The sequence below is a fragment of the Corapipo altera genome, unplaced genomic scaffold (assembly GCF_003945725.1).
Source record: "Corapipo altera isolate COAL_440 unplaced genomic scaffold, ASM394572v1 RXGC01000072.1, whole genome shotgun sequence".
In the NCBI taxonomy this organism is placed as follows: domain Eukaryota; kingdom Metazoa; phylum Chordata; class Aves; order Passeriformes; family Pipridae; genus Corapipo; species Corapipo altera.
Genome location: NW_020884943.1, coordinates 2,751,623 through 2,777,245, shown reverse-complemented (window position 1 = coordinate 2,777,245; position 25,623 = coordinate 2,751,623). Strand labels below are relative to the sequence as shown.

The 25,623-nt window shown below is 38.4% G+C and overlaps 1 protein-coding gene across 4 annotated transcripts in view; it reads left to right on the top strand.

Moving 5' to 3' along the window:
• The window catches only part of NELL1 (neural EGFL like 1), a 279,771-nt gene that overhangs the window by 49,763 nt on the left and 204,385 nt on the right, over positions 1-25,623 (top strand). For all 4 annotated transcript variants that reach the window (XM_027662212.1, XM_027662213.1, XM_027662211.1 and 1 more), the window contains exons 5-10: positions 9,183-9,279; positions 15,073-15,145; positions 15,394-15,476; positions 19,333-19,467; positions 20,314-20,416; positions 23,755-23,828. In XM_027662212.1, coding sequence (XP_027518013.1) covers positions 9,183-9,279; positions 15,073-15,145; positions 15,394-15,476; positions 19,333-19,467; positions 20,314-20,416; positions 23,755-23,828 — 565 coding nt within the window. The remainder of the gene's footprint in view (positions 1-9,182; positions 9,280-15,072; positions 15,146-15,393; positions 15,477-19,332; positions 19,468-20,313; positions 20,417-23,754; positions 23,829-25,623) is intronic.

Genomic DNA, 25,623 nt, shown 5'->3' with positions numbered 1-25,623 from the left:
GTTTGCTATTTGGCATCTGGGATGTACTCTGAACATTTGGTTCATCTGAGATGGGGTTTTGGTATGATATTTGGTATGATAACAAATGAGTGTGCTGTGCTTTTAGTTTTCTTGTTAACCGATTGCTTTATTCAGTGTTCTGGTCTAGAACCTGAGCTTCAAAGCTGAGTGAGGTTAAAGGGTGCCTTTTAGTGACCCTGTGAGTTTTAGATTGTCCTCATTTATAAGTGTGTTTGACTGTAGTGGATACTTGTGTGCATGATAAAAAACCTACAGCTATATGTTTTATGCTCTGGGAATCAGACAGTGATAGTTACTCACAAGTGGTAAAAAGATACCAAAGTAACTTTGGAGAGTCAGAAATTTGTTTGAAAAGTGGTATTTGATCCATGTAGCTCTCAACTCTATATTGAGATGTTTGAAGGTAAGTAGCTGTTTCCTGGAAAAACAAGGCTTTGTCTCACATAGCGGTTATTTGGGAAGACAAATACCATAACTCCAAATGTCCCCATTCCCTTTCTCCTTTGGCCCACCTTGTATTGCTAAGTGTGATGTCACATGGAATGGGATATTCCTTAAGTCAGTTGGGGTCTGCTGTCCTGGCTGTGTCCCCTCCCAGCTCCTTGTGTACCCCCAGCCCACTCATTGGTGGGGCGGTGTGTGGAGCAGAAAAGGCCTTGACACTGTGTAAGCCCCTCTCAGCATTAGCTGAAACGTGGGTTTGTTATCCACAAATCCAAAATATAGCACCATACCAGCTGCTGTGAAGAAAATTAACTCTGTCCTAGCCAAAGGCAGTACAGTTGCCAAAGCTGAGCAACACAATAACCATTTGGATATCAAACTACCTGTCTTGATCTTAAAGGTCCCACTCTGGATCCATCACAGGTAAGACACAGTTGACTTCATAGTTTGCCATCATTCTTTTTCCCTACAACTCTTGAAAAATCTTAAGCAAACAACCAAATTTCTATTTCTGCTTAGAGTCTGACTCAACCTGTTTTCTGGGGTTTTTTTGCACTTTCAGAACTGCTTTTTTTAATGAAGATGGGTAAACACTGCAGCCTTGTAGACAGGCTGTTAGCCTGGAGCTTAGACACTCTTAAGACTGTTATTGTCAGGAACCGTTTGTGTCTGTTTTGTCATTTGCAGAGTAAAGGTCGTAATATTGACCTTGTTTGTAAAGTTTTGGAATCTACCTCGGAATCTCCAGCTGAAAGACACTACACAGGCATAGTACTCTGAGAAAGAAGGATTTCTGCCCTTCACTGTTGTCATTCAGTGGGTCCTGTCTTTACTTTGAATCAATAATGGTGATTGGTTTTAGTTTAGTGCTCAAGAAGTACTGCTAAAATTCATTGATAACCTTGTAGGAAACTGAAAAACCTACTGTGTTTTGTGAGGAAAGCCCCACACAGGCAGATAATATCTCTGTGAATTTACCTTTATTCCATTTATATGTGGAGAATAAACCCTCAAACCTGACAGTGAAATGTGCTTTTTTAACCATCTTTACTTGCATTTGTTTACTTTCCTCCTGTGTGTTATAGGGTCTCCAAAGTTAGTTTGAATTTCTTCTGAATGAAAAAAAAAGAGATTTTTTTTTTATCAGTTATATTTAGATAAATTTTTATTTTTATATTTTTATTTTCTTATTTTTATTTTTTAATTTAAATTTGTAGTTGAATTAATCAAAGTGAAAAATAGAGTACATTAACTTAATCTCTGTGATTGTACAGGAAAATCAATGGAATCATTTGGCTGACAGAGCTTGAAGAGAACTGAGCATGCACTCCTGAGTCTTTTACCTAACATCTACTATTACTGGACACCTCCTATTTTTTTTTTCTCCCAGAGCTGAACAATAACTTTTGATTAAATACTTGGCAGTTACTATGTATATTCAAAGATAAATAAGAAAAGGTTTCCTTCAAACCCCAAGATTTTAATCTAAATTGCTTTCCTCTGTTAAGTGATTGTGAACTCCTATACTATGACAGAGGAGATAGCACAAAAAAACCCAGAATTTCCCTCAATTTATTTTTATGAAACCAAACACTGGAAACTGAATGAATAATTCAGTTAAAGTTGCTCCAGAACTGAATGCATGTCAAATAATGCATCCTATCTGTAAATACTATCAAGAAAATCCAATCACATTGGTATTGACACATTTTCATAGGGAAGCATATAGAAAATGGGTTGAAAGAGAAATATGTAAAGATATCCTAATATTTATTTTTAAAATCAGTTCTTAATCCTTCTGGAAGAATAGATATAAATACAAATGCCAATATTGTATCCTAAGGCTCAGGACTGATATAATCAGTTTCTTTATGGAGCTGAGATTCAGAAAACATGTTGGACAAACTCTGAAGCAGCTGGTTATTTTTATGCAATGGGTTGTGTTAGGAGGCCTCTCATTTGAAATTTTAGGTTCACTGAGTTTTTGAAGGTTCACCCAGAGATTAGCAATTGTCAAAGGTGGTCAACACCTCTGCAAATTAGATTAGGAGAAAGACTGATGCAAAACACAGGGGAACATCTTTCTCTCCTCTGCCTTTCAGACATTGTCAGTGCTATTTCAAAGACTGCCATGAACAGAACTTCTCCATACCCATCACTGTATTTAAAGGATCTGAAGATCTAGATGGATGTGTACAGGGTAATGAATGGTTGCAAGAGTGACAGTTTTGAGGATCAGGCTTTGAATTGCAAAAATCTGTTTTGATGATTCACCCTGGTGTCAGGAAGGGCTCCTGTGCAGCTGTTGGAGGGGCCTTCAGAGAGTGATTCATTTACTGTAAGATGAATCACACCCTAGAAACGCTTAGGTCTCCTCATTAAATGAGTCTAGAGAACTAGCTCCACTGTAAGCATAAACTTTGGAGACATTTAAAACTGGGCGTGATGAACTCAACACCTGTTCTCTGCATGGAAATTTATAGCTTCAACAGAGTACCTATGGCAGCCATATCAGGAAAAAAAAGCCTGTTCTTGCATTCATAGAGACCAGGGACTGAGAAGGGAAGTTCTTGCCATGCCTCAGTCACAAGGATATTTGGGCTGCAGCTATTAGTTTCTGAAGTGTACTGCTAATAAACTAATGCTGAGAAAACTGCCCTGTCTGACCATCCAGCAGCTGTTCTGGCAGTCACACCCACACCACCCGGGCTGCGACTGGGGCCTCTTCACAGTGGGCAGCTCCAGTGAGCTGATGAGTGCCCTGCCTGACTCCCTGCACACACCACAGTCACGCAGTCAGACCAGGTTTCCCTACCAGATTGACCCCAGGTTTCCCACAGCAGGGTCACAGAAGTCCAGATCCTTCAAATACTTTAATCTTGGTGCAATAACTAAATAACAAAATAGCAGCTCAAGCTGGGTGCCTTTGAGGAGGGACCCCAAGCAAAGGAAACCCTGGGCTTTTATATTTTCACAAGTCTAAACCTGGTTCAAGCCCGATTAATGCAGTTTAGGACTATGTGTGTGTTCACAGATTTCACAGAATATTCTGAGTTGGAAAGGACCCATGAGGATCATCGAGTCTGACTCTTAAATGATTGGCCTGTCCAGGGGTCAAACCCACAACCTTGGTGTTATTAGCACCATGCTCTAACCAAGTGAGCTAATTTTGGGGTTTTCCTATCTAGCCTGCAAATTGGAGAAGGCATGTTCCTATATTAGTAACCCATTCATATTTTAGACCTGAAAGAATTTGAAAATGTCATGATTTGGTGTGCTGCTTTGTAGTGACTGTTGAATTGCACTTTATTTTATTGTTCAGAATTTTAGGCAGTTGCACCTCCTGATCAGTCTGTGTTGGCTGATGTACTCTAATGTGAGCAGACATAAAGTTTATTTTCATGTTCTGCTAAATATTTCAGTAATTTTGAAAATGCTTCTGACATGGCCAATACTGTCTGTGTGAAGTAGAGCTGCATCTCCACAAAAGTGGAAATACTCTCCTTGTGTTAAATTCTGGTTTTAAAAGTTATGTGTAAGAAATCATCTTCACTGCAAGAGACAATTCTATGTCATTCTTTTTCCAGAGGGAGTGTGACCCACTGTGTAAGGCAGCTAAGCCTCAGTCATGCTTGGTCTAATGGCTCAGATCTTGGGGAAAGACTCTGTCTTTGTGATCTTGGTTAATCAGTCTTTCTGTGTTTCAGTTTGCACATGTGTAAAATGAGGATATTTCCCTGTTCTACCATCATGTATTATATACATATACAATAAACTGTTGTATATTTACACATTCTAAAGATGCTAAAAATAATTTATATTGAATATGTGGAAGGGAACTGTCTCCTTGTCCAACAGAGCTTGATTTCTAGACCACTTCTTCTTCTGTGCAGAGAAGAATGTGTGTATGTGTATTAGTGTGCAAATATTTTAGATATACCTCCTTTCAGAAATTCACTGATTATTTTATAGATTTTCTATTTTCTGCATATTGTCTTCATTATGGCAGAGACACCTTTTTGGATTGAGTCCTTGAGAAAGGTGTTCCCGAGGATTGCATAAGAATATTTAATAAAGTGTGCAGATAGGGTAGAGATATGGATACAAAACACAAGAATATCATGGGTATTTATCTACTAACATTCTTACTGCATTTTGGTAAAAGGATGAGAGGTTAGTGAATGTATTCTGAGCATGAACATTTCAAGACAGTAGGATTGGTTCATTGTTATTACTCCAGTTTTATGGTTTAGCTTCTTTGAAATATATCAGCATAAAGTAGGGGCAAATCAAGCTTTCTCTTGGGAAGTGAATGCAGCAATCATAAATCTGAAAGTCTGAAGTATGTAGTAGAGCTTCCATTAACCTGGAGACCTGGATCTCCTCATGTTGGAGGGGCTATTCAGTGTGCAGTAGTTTTAGTGACCACAGTTCCCTGGAGTCCTCTTTCTGAGCATTCCTTTTCTTGTGAAGTGTATTGCACATTTCTGTGTCGGTATCAAAGCCAAATGTATTGAAAACTGTTCTCCAAGGAGCTCTAGACCAGCACTTCATAAACTGGAGGTGTATAATTCAGCTATTCATATGCCAAATACAAAGTATTGGTCAAGCAGGTGTAAAGCCAGAGAAGGTGACACACCTCAGCCCAGAAAGCCAAGCAAGGGAAAGTGAGTGATGTGGAAGCTTAATGTGGCTGCAAAAAAGAGGATTATTTTGTTTCTATTCAGCAAAAATATTTTTTCAGCCTGAAACCTACTTTCCTTCCAAAGAAAACCAATACTGGAAGGGAAGCAGAGCAAGGGTTTTTCCCACTTCACAAGCAATAATTATAAGTGAACCTCACCTTTAAGTAGTAACTTTTCTAATTGCACTTTGAAATATATTAGAGAATGTTCATGCTTTATGGGTTTGTCTAAATGTGGAAGCCCCTGGAAAAACCACCTGAATGACCACTAATATTTGATAGATTTGCAATGTACATGCATGAGTAGTGCTAACATGGGTAAAAGCCTATTCCCAATTACTAATGCACGTGCCATTGTAATTATTTTGTATTGACAGGCTGTCTTCGATACCCATGAAGTCCTTCTCCTCCTCAAAAACCTTTTCTGGGAATAAAGCACTGCTTACCATGTTTTTGTAATTTAAACCAGAGCTTGGCAGGCAGGAGATGGGTCCAGTTCCTGGCTCTGCTCCCACTGTGCCTCAGTCAGCTCTGCTGGCTATCAGCTGCTATTGTGTGTAGCTGGTGAAGCCCTGTTTGCTGAGGTTTCAAAAAGTTTCATCCATGTAGTTCTAGTATTATTTTGTTTAGCTGTTTTACAGCTCTTTAGTGTCTTTCAGTCTTACTGGAATTTTAATTCTTTTTCATTGAAGAAACAGTATATGGTGAACCATGTTCCTTGTGAGTTTTTGTTTATTTGTTTTCTTTGGGTTTGATTTGTATTTTTTTGGCTGATGTGCTTTTTGACCTTTTTATTTCCCAATAGTATAGAAGAGCTGATAGGATTAGCAATAAGCTGTGTGTATGCTTGCTGGGGCTTTTTTTTTTTTTTTGCTAGTGTTTAACAGTGTACAGTAATAAAGTAAGTTCACATTGTTTGCAAACCAGATAGTGGCAACCAAAACATGTTTTGACATAGGAAGATAATCAAGGACTGATTTACATCTCATACCTTCTCTTGAATCCTTAGCCTGTTACTCCATGGGCAGATCTTATGAGAAGAAAACAAACCAGTCTTTCAGACATATGCGGAATAAGGCACAAACCAAGCATTAATTAATCCCTTGATTTAAGGTAAATACCTGCTTCAGAAATGTAATTCAAATTAGGGTGAACAGTAGAGGAATATGGGGAATCCTGAGCTTTTGTGTCCTGTGAATGGCACTTTCTTAAGAGCCTCTGGAAAAAAGGTTGATAGAGCCCTTTCCACATAGGTTGAAAGACTGTTAAAAAATCTGAAAAGATAAGCTGCTTCAGTCTCTGATTTGTCTTCCTTACTTGCTATTGTTGAACTGTCATATAACAATGTCAGTTAGGTTTTGATTTTTTTTTTTTAATATGCAATTGCACAGAGATACTGTAGAGTATCTTCATCAACTTTAACTAGGTCAGGTGAATAAAAATCAAATATTCTTCAATAAGTAGTGTTGTTGAACTTGGTCAGCACTGGGATTTTATCCGTTAGCAGAAATGGAGTTCTTTCATGAATATTGACTAGTCTTTAGGAGATGAGAAATTTCACATTTCATTATTAACCAAAATCATGAATAAAGCTGTGTTATAAATACAAAGATAAATTCCTAATATGAAAGTGCAATTCAGTGAACATGCTCTCAAGGAGCATATCAATTTTTGGTTCCTCATTCAGAATTTTGCAGCAGTTTTGCATCTCAGTAGATTTTGCATGAGGTGTGGCAGAAGAAGTCTATTTACACTTTAAAATATTGCTAGAGATAGTACATGCAAAATTCCTATAATAAACTTCAACAATAAAATTAATAGTATTAGAAGAAGTCTTCTGAGTCCTGTATTTGCATTCTTAAGCTGTAATTTTCATGTAACTATTTTGTTTTAGGTTTAAGATTTTCCTCATTTTTTCTCTTAAAAAAAATAATATGTTTGCTTTTAGTTTTATAGATTACTTCCATTTGGTTTTGACAAATGGTTTACTGCTTTTCTTGATAAGCAAAAGGGGGTGCAATATATGACTCTTTGTACTTTGACATAAAGAACTTTATCAACCTTTCTGGAAGTTCTTTAATACTGGGATGTTATTCTAGGCCTCTGCAAATATATGAATTTTCTAATAACGTGGTATGGTGGGTTTGACCCCGGCTGGACACCAAATGCCCATCGCAGCTGCTCTGTCACTCCCCTCCTCAACTGGACAGGGGAGAAAAAAATGTCATGAGAGGCTTGTGGATCGAGATAAGGGCAGGGAGAGATCAGTCACAGGCAAAAAAGACTCGACTTGCGGAAATTAGTTGCATTTCTTACTAATTAAATTAGAGAAATGAGAATTAGAACACCTACCATTCACCCCTCTCTTCTTCCTGTGTTTGTCTTCATTCCTAATTTTTCTCCACCTCCTCCCCTCAAATGACACAGGGGGATGGGAAATGGGCTTGCAGGGGCACAGCTGACTCCCCATGGTCTTTACCACAGGCTGCAGCCCCTCCTCCCCCTCATTCTGCACTGTCCTGAGTGTCTCGTGTTCTCACTCCTCTCTCTGGATGCGACTGCTCTTGTGCAGTAACTTTTCCTCCTTCTCAAATATGTTTTCCCAGAGGTGTTACCACCATTCCTGATGGGCTCAGCCTTGGCCAGTGGCAGGTCCATCCTGGAGCCTGACTTTGGCTCTGTTGGAGATGGGGAAAGCTTCTGGCACTTCTCACAGAACAAAACCTTGCAATGCAAACCCAATACCCGTGGCAACTTACAGTGTGAAAAACGAATGATTACACTGGTGAACCTGTGCTAGAAACACTCGCAGTGGAATTGTGAAGATAACTGTGCAATGAGTGGGGTTGATTGTGTTTTTCTTTGGTGTTTGTTTTTCATGTTTGTTTTATAGCCGTAACTTTAAAGAAAAATAGTTTCACTACAGATAATTTCCCCTCTTTAAGCTGAAGGTCTGGATGTGTTCAGAGTCTTTTTTATTGGCTGTCACGCTGGTGTGATTACACAGCAATACATACTCCCTGTGAGCTGGATAGTAATGGAAACAGATTTCATCATCCTCTCAATAATCCTGATTAAGCATGCTGGTTTTGTTATGGAGCAGTGAGTTCATGGCTCCCTCTGATGTGACATGGCGTTACGAGAATCCAAGGTCAGTAACTCTGGCCTTGAATTTTTCATGTTCTGAAATGATGATATCATTGTAGTGGTCTGTGTTCCTGGAAGAGTTGTTATGGAAACTTCATTGCAGCTTTTCTAAAAATAAACAAACAAACCCCCAAGCAAAACCTTTTTCAAACTCCAAATACTTTGTTGATTTAAAAATTCTGTCTTACAACAGTTTTTCACAAATTAATTTCTGAAATTTGGTATGCAGATTGCTGCAGTCACGTGCAAGTTTATGCGGTACATAAAGGTTGCTTATGGAGCTTGTATTGCTTGCTGCTATTGTTGGATGCCAAGCATATATAAAGAGGTCTCATCCTGTGCCAGACCTGTGCTGGTGACAGACACCAGCTGGATGGGCAGTGGTGGCACCACACGTGAGCGCCCAGGCTGAGTGAATTCTATGAGGGAAGAAAGGTCCATGTGCAAGGATGCATAACACAAATCCAGAAGAAAAGGAAGCCATGGGAGTAGTGTAGTAGTGTGGAATAAAGTTCCTTTGTGCAGTCCATTCAGAATTCTAACCAGCCTGAAATTCCCAAAGGGTTGTTGGATCTAGTTGGATCTTCTGTATGATTGTATGTTTTCTCCAGGGTGGATGGTTGAGTTTGAAGGACATCCCTAGACTAGGACAGTCCTATTTTATTATTTTCCCTACTATGGTGGGTGCTTTTAAAGTTCTAATATACTTTCTTCATCACTATCAATGATATGTATTTTGTTTAATATTGGGGTTTAATGGTGTTTTTTTTTTTTTTTTTTGGTTCTACTTTCCATCTTTTATTGTATACTGATTCTGAAAGTTTTCAGAGGAAAAAGACAATTTGATGGCAAAACTCAAAATAATGGCAATGTATTCCCTCTACAGGATTTATGAACGTGTCATTGATCCCCCAGAAATGAATTTGACACCTGAAAGCAGTTTATGGCTCGGACAGAGAAACAGGAAACATGGTTTCTTTAAGGTAAGCACTTATGAAATGACATATGAAGAAGAAAAGCAATAGTCAACAAGATACTTCCACTTAGTTATCACACACTCATGAAATATGAACTGTAGAAACAGCGGACAGTTGGTAAACAGCTTGTTTACAAAGTAAAAGTTTCTGATATTTATTCCAGTTTTGGATTAGAAGGCACAGTACAAGTGTTTATGTGTGAAAGGAGTCTATAGTGCAGCAATAGGCCAATCTGCCTATCCTCAATCTGGGCATGGATTTGTTGCCAAGGTGATTTACCACCCACTCGGTTTCCCTTTGAAGCTGTCAGTTCCTAAGACAATTTTACAAGTTGTCTTTTTCTGAGGACCTCTCCTCAAAGTCCCCAGATTTTAACAAGCTAGGACAATTATTTTATGCTAAAATTGTTTCAGTGTAGCAACTAACAATTTTAATTGTGAGGCAGAGGTAAAAGCTAACTTTTAAGTTAAATGATGGTCTGAGAGTTGCTCTGAACCTGGACTACATTTCATCCTCCAGCAGCTGAGCTGTCACTGGGAAGTGGAATTGATAGCATTATTTTATTCTACAGCTGTTGGTTTTTTACCTCAGCTGCTTCCCACTATTCCACAGATGGTAAACATATGTTTATAGCTACATGGGGAAAGGAAGAAGTTATATTGGAGTTGCCTATCTGAAATTCTTATTTTATGCAGGGAGTCAGAGCCTCAGAACTCTGGGATATTATATATTTGCAAATTAATATTTCTACGTGTTAACACTTTGGAAACAGCAGGGTAGCTAATGATATGCTAATGAACTGACAATTTTTATTGATCGTAATGAAAGCCGACAAGTGCCTTACTTTGCTTTATGCATGCCTGAATATTTTACCAACTTTCTTCAGGGCAGAAATATAATTGGTTGTGGTTTTTTTAATCCTGCTTGCGAGTTTCAAAAGTCTTAATTTTTTTACTTTACTCATTGCAAAAACTTGGGATTTTGCCAGTCTGTAAAGAGTACACATCTCTTTCCATATATTTACATACTCAGCAGGACCTCTCTTTCTTTTTCAGAGCAATTTGTTTCACTGTTTTAGCATATAAAAAAATAGATATATTTTCCTTAATGTGTAAACAGAGATCTGCAGGGAAATAAGAGCGTTAAAAAAGAATTAGCATTTTTGTGTGTGTGCTGGAACCATGAAACTGTGTGTAAGAAAAAGCACTGGATGCTGTTCTGAGTATCATCTTCGACATTCCAAAAGTTTTCTTTCTTTCTTTAATGATAGTTAATTAATTGTCGTTTCTCTTCATAAATGAGTAGCATTAAAGCACATTTTGGTCATAATCTCATGCCTGTATTAGGTTGTAATTCTTCAGTATATCAGAAGAGGCAGGAGGGATATGATATTCCTAAGTCACTGTGACCAGCTGCTGCAATTTTTCATATTTATGCTTTTGTTCCACATCCTTATTTACAGTGATTATTCCACAAGTAGTCCTGCTGTGCCTGTGGCCTTGCTGGGGACTAAAGTGCTCTATGGTGTAATCAAGGGAATTGAAGTCTCACCCCTTGCTACTGTTATCTCTTACTGGTTGTAACTTATCTGCTATGACCAAGCACTTGGAGTTCAGGCAAGACAGTGTGCTTGTAGCACAGCAGTGGTGGGAGTAAATGTGGAGCTGACTTAAGATAGCGTTGTCTGTTTGGTTTGAAGGCAATCTTATGAGTTACTTCCACTGAAAACTATGTGCTGACCCTTCAGGTTTGTTTGTGTGGCTCTGTCCCGATTCTGGCCAGGATAGGGTTAATTTTTGCAGTAGCCAGGAGGGACCATGGCCAGGACATGGAGATTATTTTATACCACCTCACATCATTGACAGGGGTGGGGGAAAGGGACTCCTTGAGGAGAAGGGCTTCCTTCTAGTTGAAAAAACGTGGTGGAAGGAGCCTTCCAGTATTGTCTATTATCGTGAATGTTTGTCCATGTGAATAATTTCTTATACCCTTTGCTATTAAAATTGTTGCTGTTACTGCTCATTTTATTATCTCATTGCTGTTCCCAGTAAATTTTTCTGGTCTCAACTCGTGATCTTCACTTTCTGTGCCTCCAATTCTCAACTCCATCCTGCTGCAATGGGAATGGGGAGGGAAAGGGGATCAAAAGGGAGTGTTCTGTGGTTTGAGAGAATCTCAGTGGGTGCACTGAATTGGGGAGTACCATTCACAACAGCCTTAATTTATCCACCCCTTATTCTATACCATCTATGTCATGGCCAGATCCTACACCTTCCAACTACATATACATATATGTGAATATATATATATATACAAGCTCAGGTCTCATTTCCATAGTCAACGGCCATCCCTCTAAGATGTCTGTTGAGTTCATTTAGTCCATGACTGTGGGTTCTACCCATCCTAGATGTCTTCCAGGGCAGGAGGGCTGGTGTGCTGTTGGCTGGTTGCCAGCTGCATCAGCAGCTCATGACTCGTGTCTCTGGAGTGATCCACACTCATTGTCCATGGTAGTTATGGAATTCAGTGGAAGTGTCATTCAGCAACAACCTCCACGTCCTAGCCATGACCCCTCCTGGCTACTGCAAAAATTAACCCTGTCCTGATCGGAACTGGGACAGTGTCCCAAACACAAGATTTGTTTTAGGGCTAGAGAATACTATTATAATCAGATTAGGAAACCCAAGTAGATGCAACTGAAAGAAAAAACAGTGTTGCCACACATCCAGGGAACTCTCTCTCTGGGATGGATCTGATTGCTGTCAGGATCAGAATTATCTGCAAAATTTTGTTTTATTGCTGGGGAGAACCCTTCTCCCTAGGGGTCCCTCCACAGAGCTACTGCAAAAATGAGCTTATTAATGCATTGCTGACAGGGTGATTCATGTAGAAAGACAGTAATTTTCATAACTGCTAGTGCAGGCTCTATTGATCCTGCATATTGTGTCTGGGGATTGTATAGTAGGTGCTTGAGAAGCATATTGGTATTTTTACTGCACACCATCATATGTGTATCTCATATATATATATATGTATATGTATATAATGTCATATGACTCTATAATAATTTTGGACTCAGAGTTGTATGGACTAAGGTGCAGACTAAATGCCGTGCTGATGGCAGCTGTACAGGTGCCTGGCAAGGGGCATGTCTGCACTGTGTGGAGTGGCACAGTGCTCATGGAGTGGAAATCTGGTGATGTTGGCATGGCTTTGCTTAGGCACATGAGTTTCAGGCATTTCTGCTGGTATTCCATGCAGAGCCTTTCCCCAGCCCTGGCCAATGCAGCGGGCACAGCTGTGTGGCTCCCATTATCTCTGTGGGAGAAGGAGGTTTTAAAGAGGGTGAAAGGCAATGGGGTAAATGAAAATGCAGAAGTGGAGAGCTTGTGGAATATATGAGCCTTTTCACAGAGTGTGAGAGGAGGGTTCTATTTAGTAGAGGCAGGAGAAATGCCATAATCTGGACTGTTGTATTACATTCTCATGGGATGGGCTTGATACTTAATGCTGCAGACCTGAATTTCATCCTGTAGCAGGTAATCTGCCTGCACAGATGAAGGCTCTTTGTGCTAGCGAGTCCTGATGCTGAACTGAAGCTTTGATTGTCATTAACCAAATGTTTTTAAAGATAGTATAAAGGTGATGCCTGCTTGGGAGGGTAAAATTAGAAAGATTTTGGCTGCTGACATCTCCCTGTGAAGGCCAAATCCAAGCTCTCAGTAACCTAGACTTAATGCTCAAGCAGGAATAATCTGAGTTTGTTCATGTTTGTTACAATAATTATGGCTGTAATAAGTGTTTGCCTATAAAGAAGTCTTTCTATTAAAAAAATACATCATCAAAATTTCTGCCATTTCAAAGTTCTCTTCTATACTTGATCATATTAATTCTGTTTCATATGGTTATAGACTTTTAAAAGGCATCTATGTTAGTGAACTGAAGTTCATATTCATGTTTTTCTATGGTAATATGCTTTTATGTGGCCAGAAATTGAGACAAATAAAGTAGTTGTGTTTCCTCTTCAGGCTGTATTTAAATGCAAATCTATCCAAAAGACAATTGAGCAGTGTGACTCTCATGCAACAAACGTATTTGAAGCTGACGATGCACTTAAAAAAAAAAAAAGCCTGAAGAAAATAACTTATCACTTCTCTCTGGATGGTGCCTTGTTAGCTGAGTGATATGGTCTGGTGAAACTTTGTAATCCCATTTTCTCTTGGTTGAGCTTTTCACTGGAGAGGCTTAAGAGCTGAAATATATTTTATGCCTCACCTTTTAATTTCTCACTGATGACTGCTGACAGAAAGTATGGAAAATGGCTTTCAGGATATTCCATTTCCAGTGACAATATTACTTGTCATTGCTTATGGTTTCATTATTCTCATAGATGAAAAGGTTAATAAATGTATATATTTATGCAAGAAAGACAGTGTGATCTGATTATCTCTACTAATATTTTCAGTTAATATTTGATAATGAAAAAATAAGCAGGAAACAGAGCTTGCTGATTACCTTCTGCTCTTTTAACAGATGACCATATAAACGTTAAGTCATATGTTACTTGCTGTACTTACCAGGCTTCAAGGGCTATCTGAGGCCTTTAGTTTATTTATGGGTGGACTTCAAGGGCCTGTGAGCAAGTGACTATGTCCTTGATCTGCAAAACTCACTCTTTGGCATTTTAACTGAAAATTAAAGCATAGTCTTGCAAATCAGTAATTTATTTAGATAATAACTGCTGCCATGATAAATTTCTTTTCAGATTAAAGAAATTTTTCAGTGTCTGGGAGGAGATAGAGCTGTGTCACAACATCTGATTAACAGGCAGGGGTAGTGCAACTATCAACCCTAGAGGTCCCTTGTTTTCCCTTTCTCCTCTCCCTTAGTGACCATGACTTTATTAAAGCTAGTGAATCTTGTGAAGTGAGTACATTGCACAGTTGAAGATATAGAAAAAACTTTGTCCTGACCTTAAGAGAGCAAACACAACCTTCAGCATTTTCTGGACTATTTGAAGTATCTAGGGTTCTTCAGGGCCCAGGTGTGCAGGGATACTGGGCCATCTGCCGCTTCCATCGGGGGTATCCTTGCAGGTCAGGGACAAGAGAGGATGCAACCAACACTGGACCTTTTGGTCCTGCCTCTCTCCTGTCCTGCCCAGGTTGGTTTAGGATCATCATACAAACTGCACTGACTGGCTCTGACCCTCTGCCAGTCCTGTGCAGGGCATCTTTCTATCTGTCAGCACTAGAGAGAAGATTTCATTCTGACTGATGGCACGATTACATGAACTGCCTGTTGAGACACAGAGCTAGTAGGCTAAATGAAAGCAAACAATGGAAGTGTAAACTATTACTTACATCTGGCACTATATACTTGTCTTTTCACAGTGTTTGATTTCACAGTCTTATTTGGCTAAATCACTAAAGAGTTTTACTGTGGAATTTTTATTTTTTTTTTTTGTCTTTTTGAAAAGTGTGTCATTGGCTTGAGCAATGGTTATTATTTTACTGCTTTTTTCACCAGTCTCACCCCATTTTAAGACATTTAAGCAGCTTATATTTGGCGATTACAAAAGACAAAGCCGTATTATTTCTGCGTTCTATGAAAATTAAAATCCAAACACGCTGATAGGAGGAGTTGGTACATTTTGTCCATCTTCAGTTATTTTCCTCACAAGAAGAGTGAGCTGGTAATTTTTTCATATCCACTGAAGAAATGACTTGTGAAACAGCTTCTACAGATTTAAGTCAATGTTTGTAGTCCGTATTACCACTTTTCTCTTCTTTTACAAAGGGTGTTATTCAAGATGTGAAAGTCATCTTTATACCTAATGGATATATAACGCAGTGTCCTAATCTGAATCGCAGTAAGTAGCAATTTCTTTATTTTCTCTATCTTAGATTTTTCATACAGATTGTTTTCTTGTTTTAAAAATAATATTTTTGGGCTTGTCATTTTTTTGCGTGTGCTCACTTCCAGAAGGCAGAACTTCTGTGTAAACAGATTGCATTTTATGTTCAGATAAATCAAATATGATAGGCTGTTGGTTATTTATGGGTTATTGTGTCTTTCCTTCTCTTCCTTGCTGTTTCTTTTTACTCTTCCTCTATTGAGCATGCCCGACCTGCAGTGATTTCTTAAGTCTGGTGCAAGGAATCATGGATTTGCAAGAACTCCTGGCAAAAATGACTGCAAAAGTAGGTACCTAAGCTTTTTTGTTAGTTGCCCATTTCCTTCTATGCTAAGATGAAAGTATTTATTCCTTATGCAGTTATTCTACATTTTCATGGCAGAGCCATTTTTTTTCTCCCTGTCTGCAGTAGACTTATGGATATAGATCCAGGGATGTCCCTTAAGCTTAATAGAGTTTCTCTTGTCTACTTTATTGTTTGTAAGATAGTGACAAAAAAATGCCCAGATGTCTACTTTTTTTTGTAAGAAGCCCTAGCCTTATTTCCCTTTTCGTGCTGAGGGATAAATGCAGAAACAAAAGAGTGAAATTCCTCAATAATTTCCTCACCACGTGATGCTGTCTGAGGGGATGTATTTGCTTGTGGGAAGTCTTCAGGACTGGTATAGTGTCCTTCCTGAGAACTGGAATGAGGCCCCAAAATGAAAATGCCTGTGAACCTGCTGGCTGTGCTGATCTTGACATCACCTTTGATCAGTGGTTTTTATCAGTGTGAAAGTTAATCCAGCTCCAGATGATGTGGTGTATGCTTAGATTTTGGGGATTGTGCTCCCCCCTCTCCCCTTTTTTTTTCTTTCTTATTTTTACCCCCTGGTTTGGATCATGAATTGGATGAATGGGGACCTATAATGCTGGGGGAGTTTTTTGTTTGTTTGTTTTGGATTTTTGAGATTTCCTTTAGGCTCTGCTCCTACAATACACAGTCAACCTCTGTGTGAGCCAGGGCCCTTCAGCTAAGGCTGTGGTGAAGTTTTGGGGTGGGAAACTGTTTTAGAGGTGACTGAACCTCTAATGTGTGTTAAAGGAGAATCTGAACATTTTTGGAGATTAATGTTTGTGAACCATCTGGTTTGTGGTAAAGGACAATTAATTGTCTCTTCTGAAACAGCATTTATTTGGTAATTACTTAACAGATTTAAGTGAAAATTCAACAACCTGTGGATGCATTTAATCTCAGTGTAGTGACTGAAGAGGAATTTCAAAAATAGGATTTGCATAGTAGTGCTGCTTGTGTAAAAACATTATACTTTTTACTGTGCTGCCTTTAAGAGTTCTTTCCCTTCCCAACAGGAAAGGGGAAACTGTTTTTCAGAGTGCGAGCATTATCCTGACAATCCACTTAGTCAGCTGACATGCTTTGGACAGGCTGGCTCCAAATGCAAAATGTGAAACTTTTAGTTCAGTTTTCTGCTTGCGCTGTGAAAGAGAGGCAATTATTTTGAGCCCTGCTGGTGGTATGAGCAAGTTCCAATTATGCACTGTACTGAGGAACTTGCTTCCTCTGATGTTAATTATATTTTTGCTTGCTAGTACTTTATGAGGGGAAGCAAATAACACAGTATTTGTACTGCAAAGACTCTGTGCTTTCATAAAGTGGTGCTGGGATAATCCTTCACTGCAAGTTCCTTTTCTGTTGTAGTAGTCTACTGACTGTCTCGTTGCAGTTGTTACAGAAATACTGTTGTCCAGGGAAAAAATGCATGCAGCAGGAAAGGAGGTTAATTTGGTAGACAAATGCAAGTTAAAAATTGAGAGTCTGGAGGGAAGCATTAAGGTTTGTGCATTAGGCCTTTTAAGTCCTAGCCACAATAGCCACAAGTGGTACTAATGTAGATACAAGTATATTGTATGGGATGATGTATGTCAAGGCAAAGAGCAAGGCTTTGAAGGGCTGTGAGCTGCCTGCAGAGATCCCATTTAGCAGGGCAGGTGGTCAGAGAATGGCTTGCTAATGTACATGAGCAAGGATCCCTAGCTCCTGGTCCTGCAGCAGGAGACGCAGAGCATGAACAACAAGACCTTTGGAAAAAGTGGTTTAATGTCTAGTTGTTGCTTTTAGGTTCCACTATATCTAGGATTTCAGTCTGTGTTTGGTTATAGCTGTATCACAGCCCTGAGTAGACCAAGGAGTGTTGGAATGAATGTTTGTGTGCAGTTTATATGCATTAAAACTGTGAAGACTCAGAGCTGGGCTTGCCTGGGAAGAAAACACCCAACTAGTGTTTCAGGCTCTGATAATTTTAGTAGCTGTGCAAATTGTGCAGTATGAAGGCAGGAAAGGGGAGAACCCTCTTGCCTGGGCTTTACCTCAGGGTTCCCTGAGTCCAGTGCTGGCTCAGGATGGGACATGGGGGCTGTGTAAGGGGCCCAGCAGAGCATAGTATGTTATCATGGAGTGCTGAGTACAGGAGCATTTGATCATGACCTGTAACAATCTAACCACACTTTTGTCCTCTTCCTACCCATGTTTTGTGAAGATGTAGCTTTTAAAACCTATTTTATTTTTGTCATGATTTGAATCAATTCTGAATCTCTCCAATATATATGTCAATTGATTTAATCTTGTGTCCTTAAATTGAGTCACATCGTATGTCACAGCATTAGAATCTGGCTAAAATGTTAATTTGCTGCAGGAGAAAAGGATTGTGCTATATTGCAGCATTCCCAACTGCCATGCTAGAGAACTGTTAGTGTCTCTTTAAATGTAATGGCTAAAATAATTCAGGCAGCTTTAACAATCTGCTGAAATCAGACTGGGCATCTCCTGCCTTTCTTTGAGTGGAATATAATTTCTTTTGGTAAATTATGGGCCCACACTAGGATGTGCTTTGTATTCAGGTGTTACATGAAGACTTCAAGCACAAAACTTTCTACTGAGAGCCTTTGCTTGGTTGAGGTCAGAAAGGTTGAAGCTTGACTTTGATTAAAATCAAGAAAAATCAAGTACTTGAGTTCACTGATGGACTAGTTAATCTGGTTTGTTTACAACATGGGTTTATATGCCAGGAACACCTTTATGAATAACAAAATTTTCCTTATAAATTTTGATGACTTGGGGTTTTTTTTGGTATTTTTTGTTATTTATTTTGTCAGAAACAATTTTTTTTTTTTTTTTTTTTTTAACACAAGCCTGTCATCTTTCAGTTATTTGTCTGGGAAGGGGAGAAGCCAGGAAAGAATGCACATATTTATTTCTAATCCTATATTTCTACATTTGTTCACTTATTTTTAGTATTAGAAAATGGAAAAGCAGTTTTGAATGCTCTTAGGGATTAGAGATCATGATACTGGGTACAAGGTGGTTCCTCTCTGGAGGATGTTAAGATGGTCCTTTGTATGAAGGGGAGGTCTGTGCTGTGGCTGAGGAGAGTGTGGTTCAAAATGCCTTGTCCTTTGCTGCTGCTGCTGCAAGAATGAGCATTGTCCCCATTTGTTATTGCATAGTATCTCATCAGTAAACACAGCAATTTCTAGCCTGCAGTTGCAATACTTGGAAAAGATGCATCAGTTTTAGCTTCTTGATATGCATTTTAAGTCATTGGAACTGAGGAGGTAATGGGAACAGCGAGGAGTGTTGAGTGCCACCAGGGTTTACTCCAGGAGCATGACTTCTCCCTGATCATGTACTACACTGAATTAAAATGCTTCCTTTCCCCCTCAGATATCAGTTGCTGTTATAAGGTTAAAAGTATTAGTCTAGCTGATGCTTAACAGTGATGAGATGGGGAAGTCAGTCTGCCAGTCTTCCTGCTTTTTTACCTGTGATCAGGTTGATGAGCGATTAAAAATTTAAAAGAAAAAGAAAATTGTCTTTTTGTACTTCTGGTAATGTCCAGACATTCCTGGGGGGTTTAGTTGCTGTACAAGAGACTGTTGTGTGAGTCATAAACTGTTGTCAATTAGCATGGATAGTTCCATCAAAGTCTGAGGAATAGGGTTAGTTTATACCTGCTGATATCCTGGGTCAGTGTTTCAAAGGTTGTAGGCAAACTTGGCATGGCTAAAAATACCTATACTGTTTTTGTTTTTTTAAATAATGTGTTTGAATTGCAGAAATCTCATCAAGTTACTTTAATTTATAGTTAAATTATGCAGAAACAAGACTGAGTCAATTGGAAGACTGTCATTGTGAGAAGACTTGTCAAGTTAATGGATTGATCTATAGAGACAAAGAGTCCTGGGTTGAAGATGATCACTGCAGGAACTGCACATGCAAAGTAAGAATTTCTGGAGTTTCAAGAACAGGACCTAACAAAAATGTGAAAATGGCCTTTGAATACATTATATTAACTCTGAGAATTATTATGTTTTTAGTATGCATCTAGGGGCAGTATGGACAATAGAGAGGAGAATGATAAAATAAATAAAATTTTGACATTGCATATTTGCAGGCTTCATAAATAAAATTTACTTTCCCTTGACAGTGCTTTCTTATTTGTTTTAATTATAGTGGTGAGGGCTTTATGGTTTTGGGGTGAACAGGTGGCATTGCTTGTGTTTGGAATTGTTTTCACTGCAGTAGCTTTTTCAAAAAGGAAGCATTATCTTAATAGTATTCATAGATGCTTAGTTGCATCTTGCATGGTAAAAACTTGCAGACTCTGTTTTCAGCATTTATCAGTCAGAAAAATACAAGGAACAGAAAGAGAATTAGTATGTAAAACTTGTATCTTTGAAATTATTTGATAAATATCTGAAGAGAGCCTTCGTTGGCTCAGGAAAATAGAAACCTGATTGTTAAAAATCTCAAAGATGATTGGAACAGCCTACAGAAAGTAGTGCTTGTGTTCTTATAAACAGGGACTTATGCTTTCCACTTAATGCATTTTGCTCAGGGAATGGGGGGTAAAACCAGTAATATGTATCAAAATGGGGAAGTTCAGCTTCAGATGCACTTTGATTCATTTTGTAGTTGGATGGGATTGGATCTGTTAGTGAAGGATGGGTTTGTAATCCAAAATGCTATTTTCATTTACTTAAATAGTCTTTATTTGTGTTTTGTGTAAAATACTCACTAACTGCAGCAGTAGTAGTAGAATTTTGTCTTAAAAACCTTTGCTTAGAGTGGAGTTGTGGAGTGCCGAAGGATGTCCTGTCCCCCTCTTGAGTGTCCTCCTGATGCTCTCCCAGTGCATGTGGAAAGTCAGTGCTGCAAAGTATGCAAGGGTAAGTACATCACACAGACCTTGCAATTTAACCTTCCATTTAAGCAGAGTTAAACCTTTCCTGACAGCAGGCACATTCTGTAATGACTTTCAGAGGTCCTGGTAATTCAAGTGACACGAGTCACAGTGGCAGACTTGATTTAAGATGAAAATAAATAATTGCTGAGAAATGAAACAAGTATTGCAGATTTCTGAGGTACTCTTTTTAACTATTGTCAGTGGAAAATTATTCATCTGGTTTGGGGTTGGGAACCCTGTTGATGCAGAGGAGCATCAAGCCTATGGTCTGAACTTTCTGTTGTGATGAATAATGAACTGAGCTGTTACCTTTTTGCCTATCTTTTATTTCAGGTTGAAAGGTTGTTCTTTAAAACAAACATGACAGAATATCAGACCCTTGGTTAGTATCGCTGTGTGGAGTGATAGTTTGCTGTAATTAATTTCAAAATAAATTAATGAGAAGAAAGAAAAGTTAAGTAAATTTTGTGGTCAGTGTTATTGTTAGCTTTCAGTTTCTTCTGGTAATGAAAGCTGTCAATTAATGTTCATGGAAAGAATATTCAATATTTGTTGCCTTAATAGTAGTACAAGGAACAAAGACAATTTTTATATGAAAATTTGAGCTGTATACCTTGAGAAATTATCTTTCCCCTGATTTGTTCTGGAAGACTGGTAAACTTCATGCATGAGTTTTTCAATAATTTATTAAGATAGGGATGTTGAATAATTTTAAGATTTATTAGGAAAACAATAACACTTTTTTGGCATTCTGTCACCCTTCTTCAGTTGTGGAATTCATTAGTTTTATGCACAAATATCCTTTAGCTGTGGTCTTGCACTTGTTCTTCTTTACTTATGTAATCTCATTTCTCTCAGCTATATGTCAGCATGAATATTCTGCGTACTGAAAGATCTTCATGAGCAGAGTGCTTGAGTGGTAAAGTGGCCATGCTGGCCTATTTTTTTGTGTCTCAAAATGTTTTTGTTTGCGACACAGAGTCTAGAAAGTTCGTTCCTGAAACTGTGTTCTCCTCTTGGCGTGTTTGTGCAAAGCAGCCAGAATCTGACACAAAGGAATTGTAAGGCACAAAATCCTAGGTTCAGTGTATATCCCCTTGAGTAAACTGTGTTCCTGTTATTTGTAATGGGAAGAGGAACAATCAAACTTGCCTTTTGTCGGTGATTGGCACAAACTTGGCTTGTTATTCTGACAAGAACTCAGCGTGTCAGTCAATGGGAAGGGATGTGTGGAAGTTGATTGAAATGGATTGTAAATGCGAGCTCCTTGACAAAATGATGTGCTAGGACCACAGTTAGTCACTTTTGGGGAGATAGTAGTAATTGCAGAGGTTTTCCAAAGAGCTGCACTGCAGGTATTATTTTCTCCCTGCTTCTTCTATTTAGCTCTGATAGAATCATCAGCTGTAATTTGCCGTCTCCAGGGATTATTGAATGGCTGGATTATTGAACACTTTTCTGTCTCAGCTAAGGGTTAATGAACAAAGTAGCTCTAATGTCTGATATGTTAAGGGGTTTAGGTGGTTCAGTTTTGATCCCTGCCATCTTAGCCTTTCAAATAATATTTGACAAAAGACTATAATTTTGTTTAAAATATCACTTTTCCTGAGTTGTACATGAACTTGCTTTCTGGTGTCTCGATTCTTTTGCTAAAAGCATTCATGTCAGGAGAACAGACAGAAAGAAAAAGGAAATTTCTCTATTTATATCCTCCCAAAAATACTTACTGGGATTCCTAATTTAAATGAAGCCTCCTGATCTGAAGTGTTCTTTCGAAGTGAGATCACAAGAAGTCGGGCATAAAAACTAGGGCAGCTTTCAAAAAACAAAGAAAAGTAGGATACCAGAAGGAAGAAGCCTGTTTTTCAGATGCTTTGGTGGTGATGAAAACTGGGTTCTCCTGAAAATTAGGAGGTTGTTTTTTTTTTTTTTTAAGAAATGAGCATTTTCACAAAAAGTCGTTAGAAGAAGATGATCTAGCAGTCCTTTCTGCTTAAAATTTGGGAATCAAACTGGCTATGGCAGTTGCTGCTGTGGAATAAATACTCCTACTGCAATCAGCTGTAAGGAGGACACACGTGCACCTGTGAGTGCTTCCCTTACCTTGGTGTTCAGGAGAGAAATTGAGGTAGAGCAGTCCTAGGTAGTCTGAATCTTTTGAGAACAGAGTACTCTGAACACTGGCACTGTGCATGTGGCTTACCTCTGGAAACTTTAAGAGCTCTGCTCAATTGTAACGTAGGATTCAAACCTTTTAGCTTTCCTTTCAGTGTCATAGGTCAGACTGTTACTGGTCAAGTACAGAAAGAGCTGAATCTCCACAACAAAAAGTTATTTTGTCAGTGTTTAGCACTGACCTGGCCAGTAATGCAGGGTGCTTTTGTAATGGATACTTGTGTGAGATCATAACAGTCCAACTGTTCTCTTTAATTAATGGATTTACTGTCTGTCTCTGAAAGTGAAATTTAGATATGTAGTTGCGAGGGGACTGTGATAGTTGTGGTTATACTTGACAAAGCTCTGTGCTACTGTGGCCCTGTTCGAGGTTGCCTTCTCCATGGTGGCAGTATTCTCACTTTGCCTTGAAATGAATGAGGAATGCTCACAAGTTCTAGTCTGTTGATTCATTTGTGGAGCTGCTTATCTTTGGCAGAAGGATCAAAACTTCAGACAAGAATTTTTTAGTAGGAGCTTTCAGTTTTCTGGGAAATCTGCTTATTTCATGTGTGCTTGAGGACTATTTTTCTGAAATACATTTTCGTAGTTTGTTGATTCAACAGTATTGAATCAACAGTACAGTCATTCACCGCATCTAATCCATTTTTGCAGTGCTCCAGCAAGTTGAAGAGTTCACCTCTGTGCCCACAAAAAAAAATGAAGGCTTAATTGAAATCTATGCTTATATTATTCTCTCAATGAACTGTACACTAATAAGTGTCTCAAATTCTTAAAGTGACTCGCAAAGACCTCTAATAACACAAATACTGAGCTAGTCTACAGAATGTCAGTAGTTAAAATATTTGCCATTGAATGATAAGGAATTTAGTCCAGGACATGTTGTTTATGCTCTTATTCCCTCTCTTTAGTTGGGGTAAAAATGCTGCTTTCTCATAAAAACTAATTATTTGTTTGCCGCTTTGCTTGTAATTATATATAATACTGACTTCTGATGAAAGCAAAATGCATCATAGTTTTAACTATGTATTCATATTTTCTCAATGAATACTGGTTTTACTTTTGTATTATGCCTTGCATTTGTTTACTGCTTAAATACTGATTTAATTTAATTTTAATCTGCCTCCTTCCTCTCTCCAATTACAGCAAAGTGTATCTATGGAGGCAAAGTGCTAGCAGAAGGTCAACGAGTATTAACCAAGAGCTGCAGGGAATGTCGAGTAAGTTTCAGTTGTATGAACTTTTCCTGATTTTAAATGTATCTGTGGTGTTCAGAAGTGACAGTGAAAAGTTAGTGCATTTCTTTAGGCTCCCTTCATGCAAATGTGACATCTGTTGTCTTGAAAAGATGACCTTGAAGTCAGTGAAAGCCAAAAATACAAAAACAAGGCAGGAATATTACCCTTGCAGGATAGGAAAAACAGGGGCAAAATGACTTGGAAGGATGTTTTCTCTTTTCTCTCTGCTTTCATGAGCTCTAGAAAGAAATAGCAGCATCTTAAGCCAATTACTAATTTCAGCCAAATTGCTAAAAGCAATTCAAGCAACCTGTTTTATATTGTTTGAGTTACTCTATACTTCCCCTAGTATTATTTAAACTCCATATAGGTGTCCTAATTGTCGAGGTACATTACTGAGTATTGGGCTGGACTGGGGTCTTCCTTGGCAAATTCATAACACTTAGGCAACTACAGTCGGTACTTAAGAGCTCAGGCTGTGTTAGAACCACTCAGGGAGTGTTGGTGAATGTGAGAGTATTGGAAAAGATTACAATGATCTGGTTATTGTTGTGCTTGTAGTTGAGTGTAGAGAGCAGCAATTTTATGTTCACTAATGGAAATGGACAATAACTGGTTGCAGATGTTGTGAAAACAGCTTGTTATGCAGAATTACTTTGCTGTTGTTACTGTATCTGTAGAGGGGTGCTCAGCACTGCATATACAAATATGTGGGCAAGGTCATTGCCTTGGAAGACAGACTGAGTTGCCTGTTATTTATAATATGACATAGAATGCTTATTTGAGAGGGGAAAATGAAAACAGGGGGATTTTCACATTAAAGTGAAACCAGAGAGAGTCTGTAGAACTTCTCTGTGCTATAAATTAGACTGTTATATTCATCATTATGAGTATGATAATATGTTCATGAAGAATAAAAGCAAATACTGACCATCAAATACCTATCATTAGACATGAGTGAAATAATGAAAAGAGCTTTTGAATTTTGCTTATTGTTAAAGGAAAATGATATGGCAGTGCTAATTACAGCAACATTGCAGTTGGTATTTACATCTTAATGGAGAGTATTGATAAGTATTCAAAATGACATCTGTGAATGCCACACCATAAAAAAATAATGCATCCATGCCTTCAAAAAACACTCCAACAAACAGAAGGTATTTCTACAGCTGTGCCTCAAGTAGATGTTACACCTCACTATTCTGCAGAGAGTTTTTAAGTGGGTGCTTATGTGGGGTGCTGTGTCCATATAGGAAGTTCATTCAATATGTCTTCAGCATTTTGACCTCCTAAATCTGTAAACAAAACACCTCCTTATTTTCTGCCTCAGTTAGGAATGCTCACTAGATGAAGGATGAATGGTGATCAGTCAAATGGTTGTGTCATTGTTTTCTGTCCTGTGCAGACAAGGTGTTGTATGAATAAAGGAAAGGCTTTGTGATAGGGAGGACTATAACAAATTTAACATGGTTTAATTTTCCAGACGTGAATAACAGACATCAGGTTTCAAAAGCTGATGATCCATGAAGGAATACAGTGGAGGGTACACATCAACTGTGAATTTAATAGTGTTGATAAAGGTGACTTAAAAATCTTTGTGTCTCTAAAAGAGGATACATTTGTAGATGGGGTAATGTCAAAAAGATTAAGTTGAAATTTCACATTTCAATTTTTATTTGAAGATAGATATTTTATTCTTTGCATAGGTACTGATCTGAGCTTAAGACGCTTTTAACTTTTGTATTTTTTCCATCTAACTAAAATAATAATGCTGCTG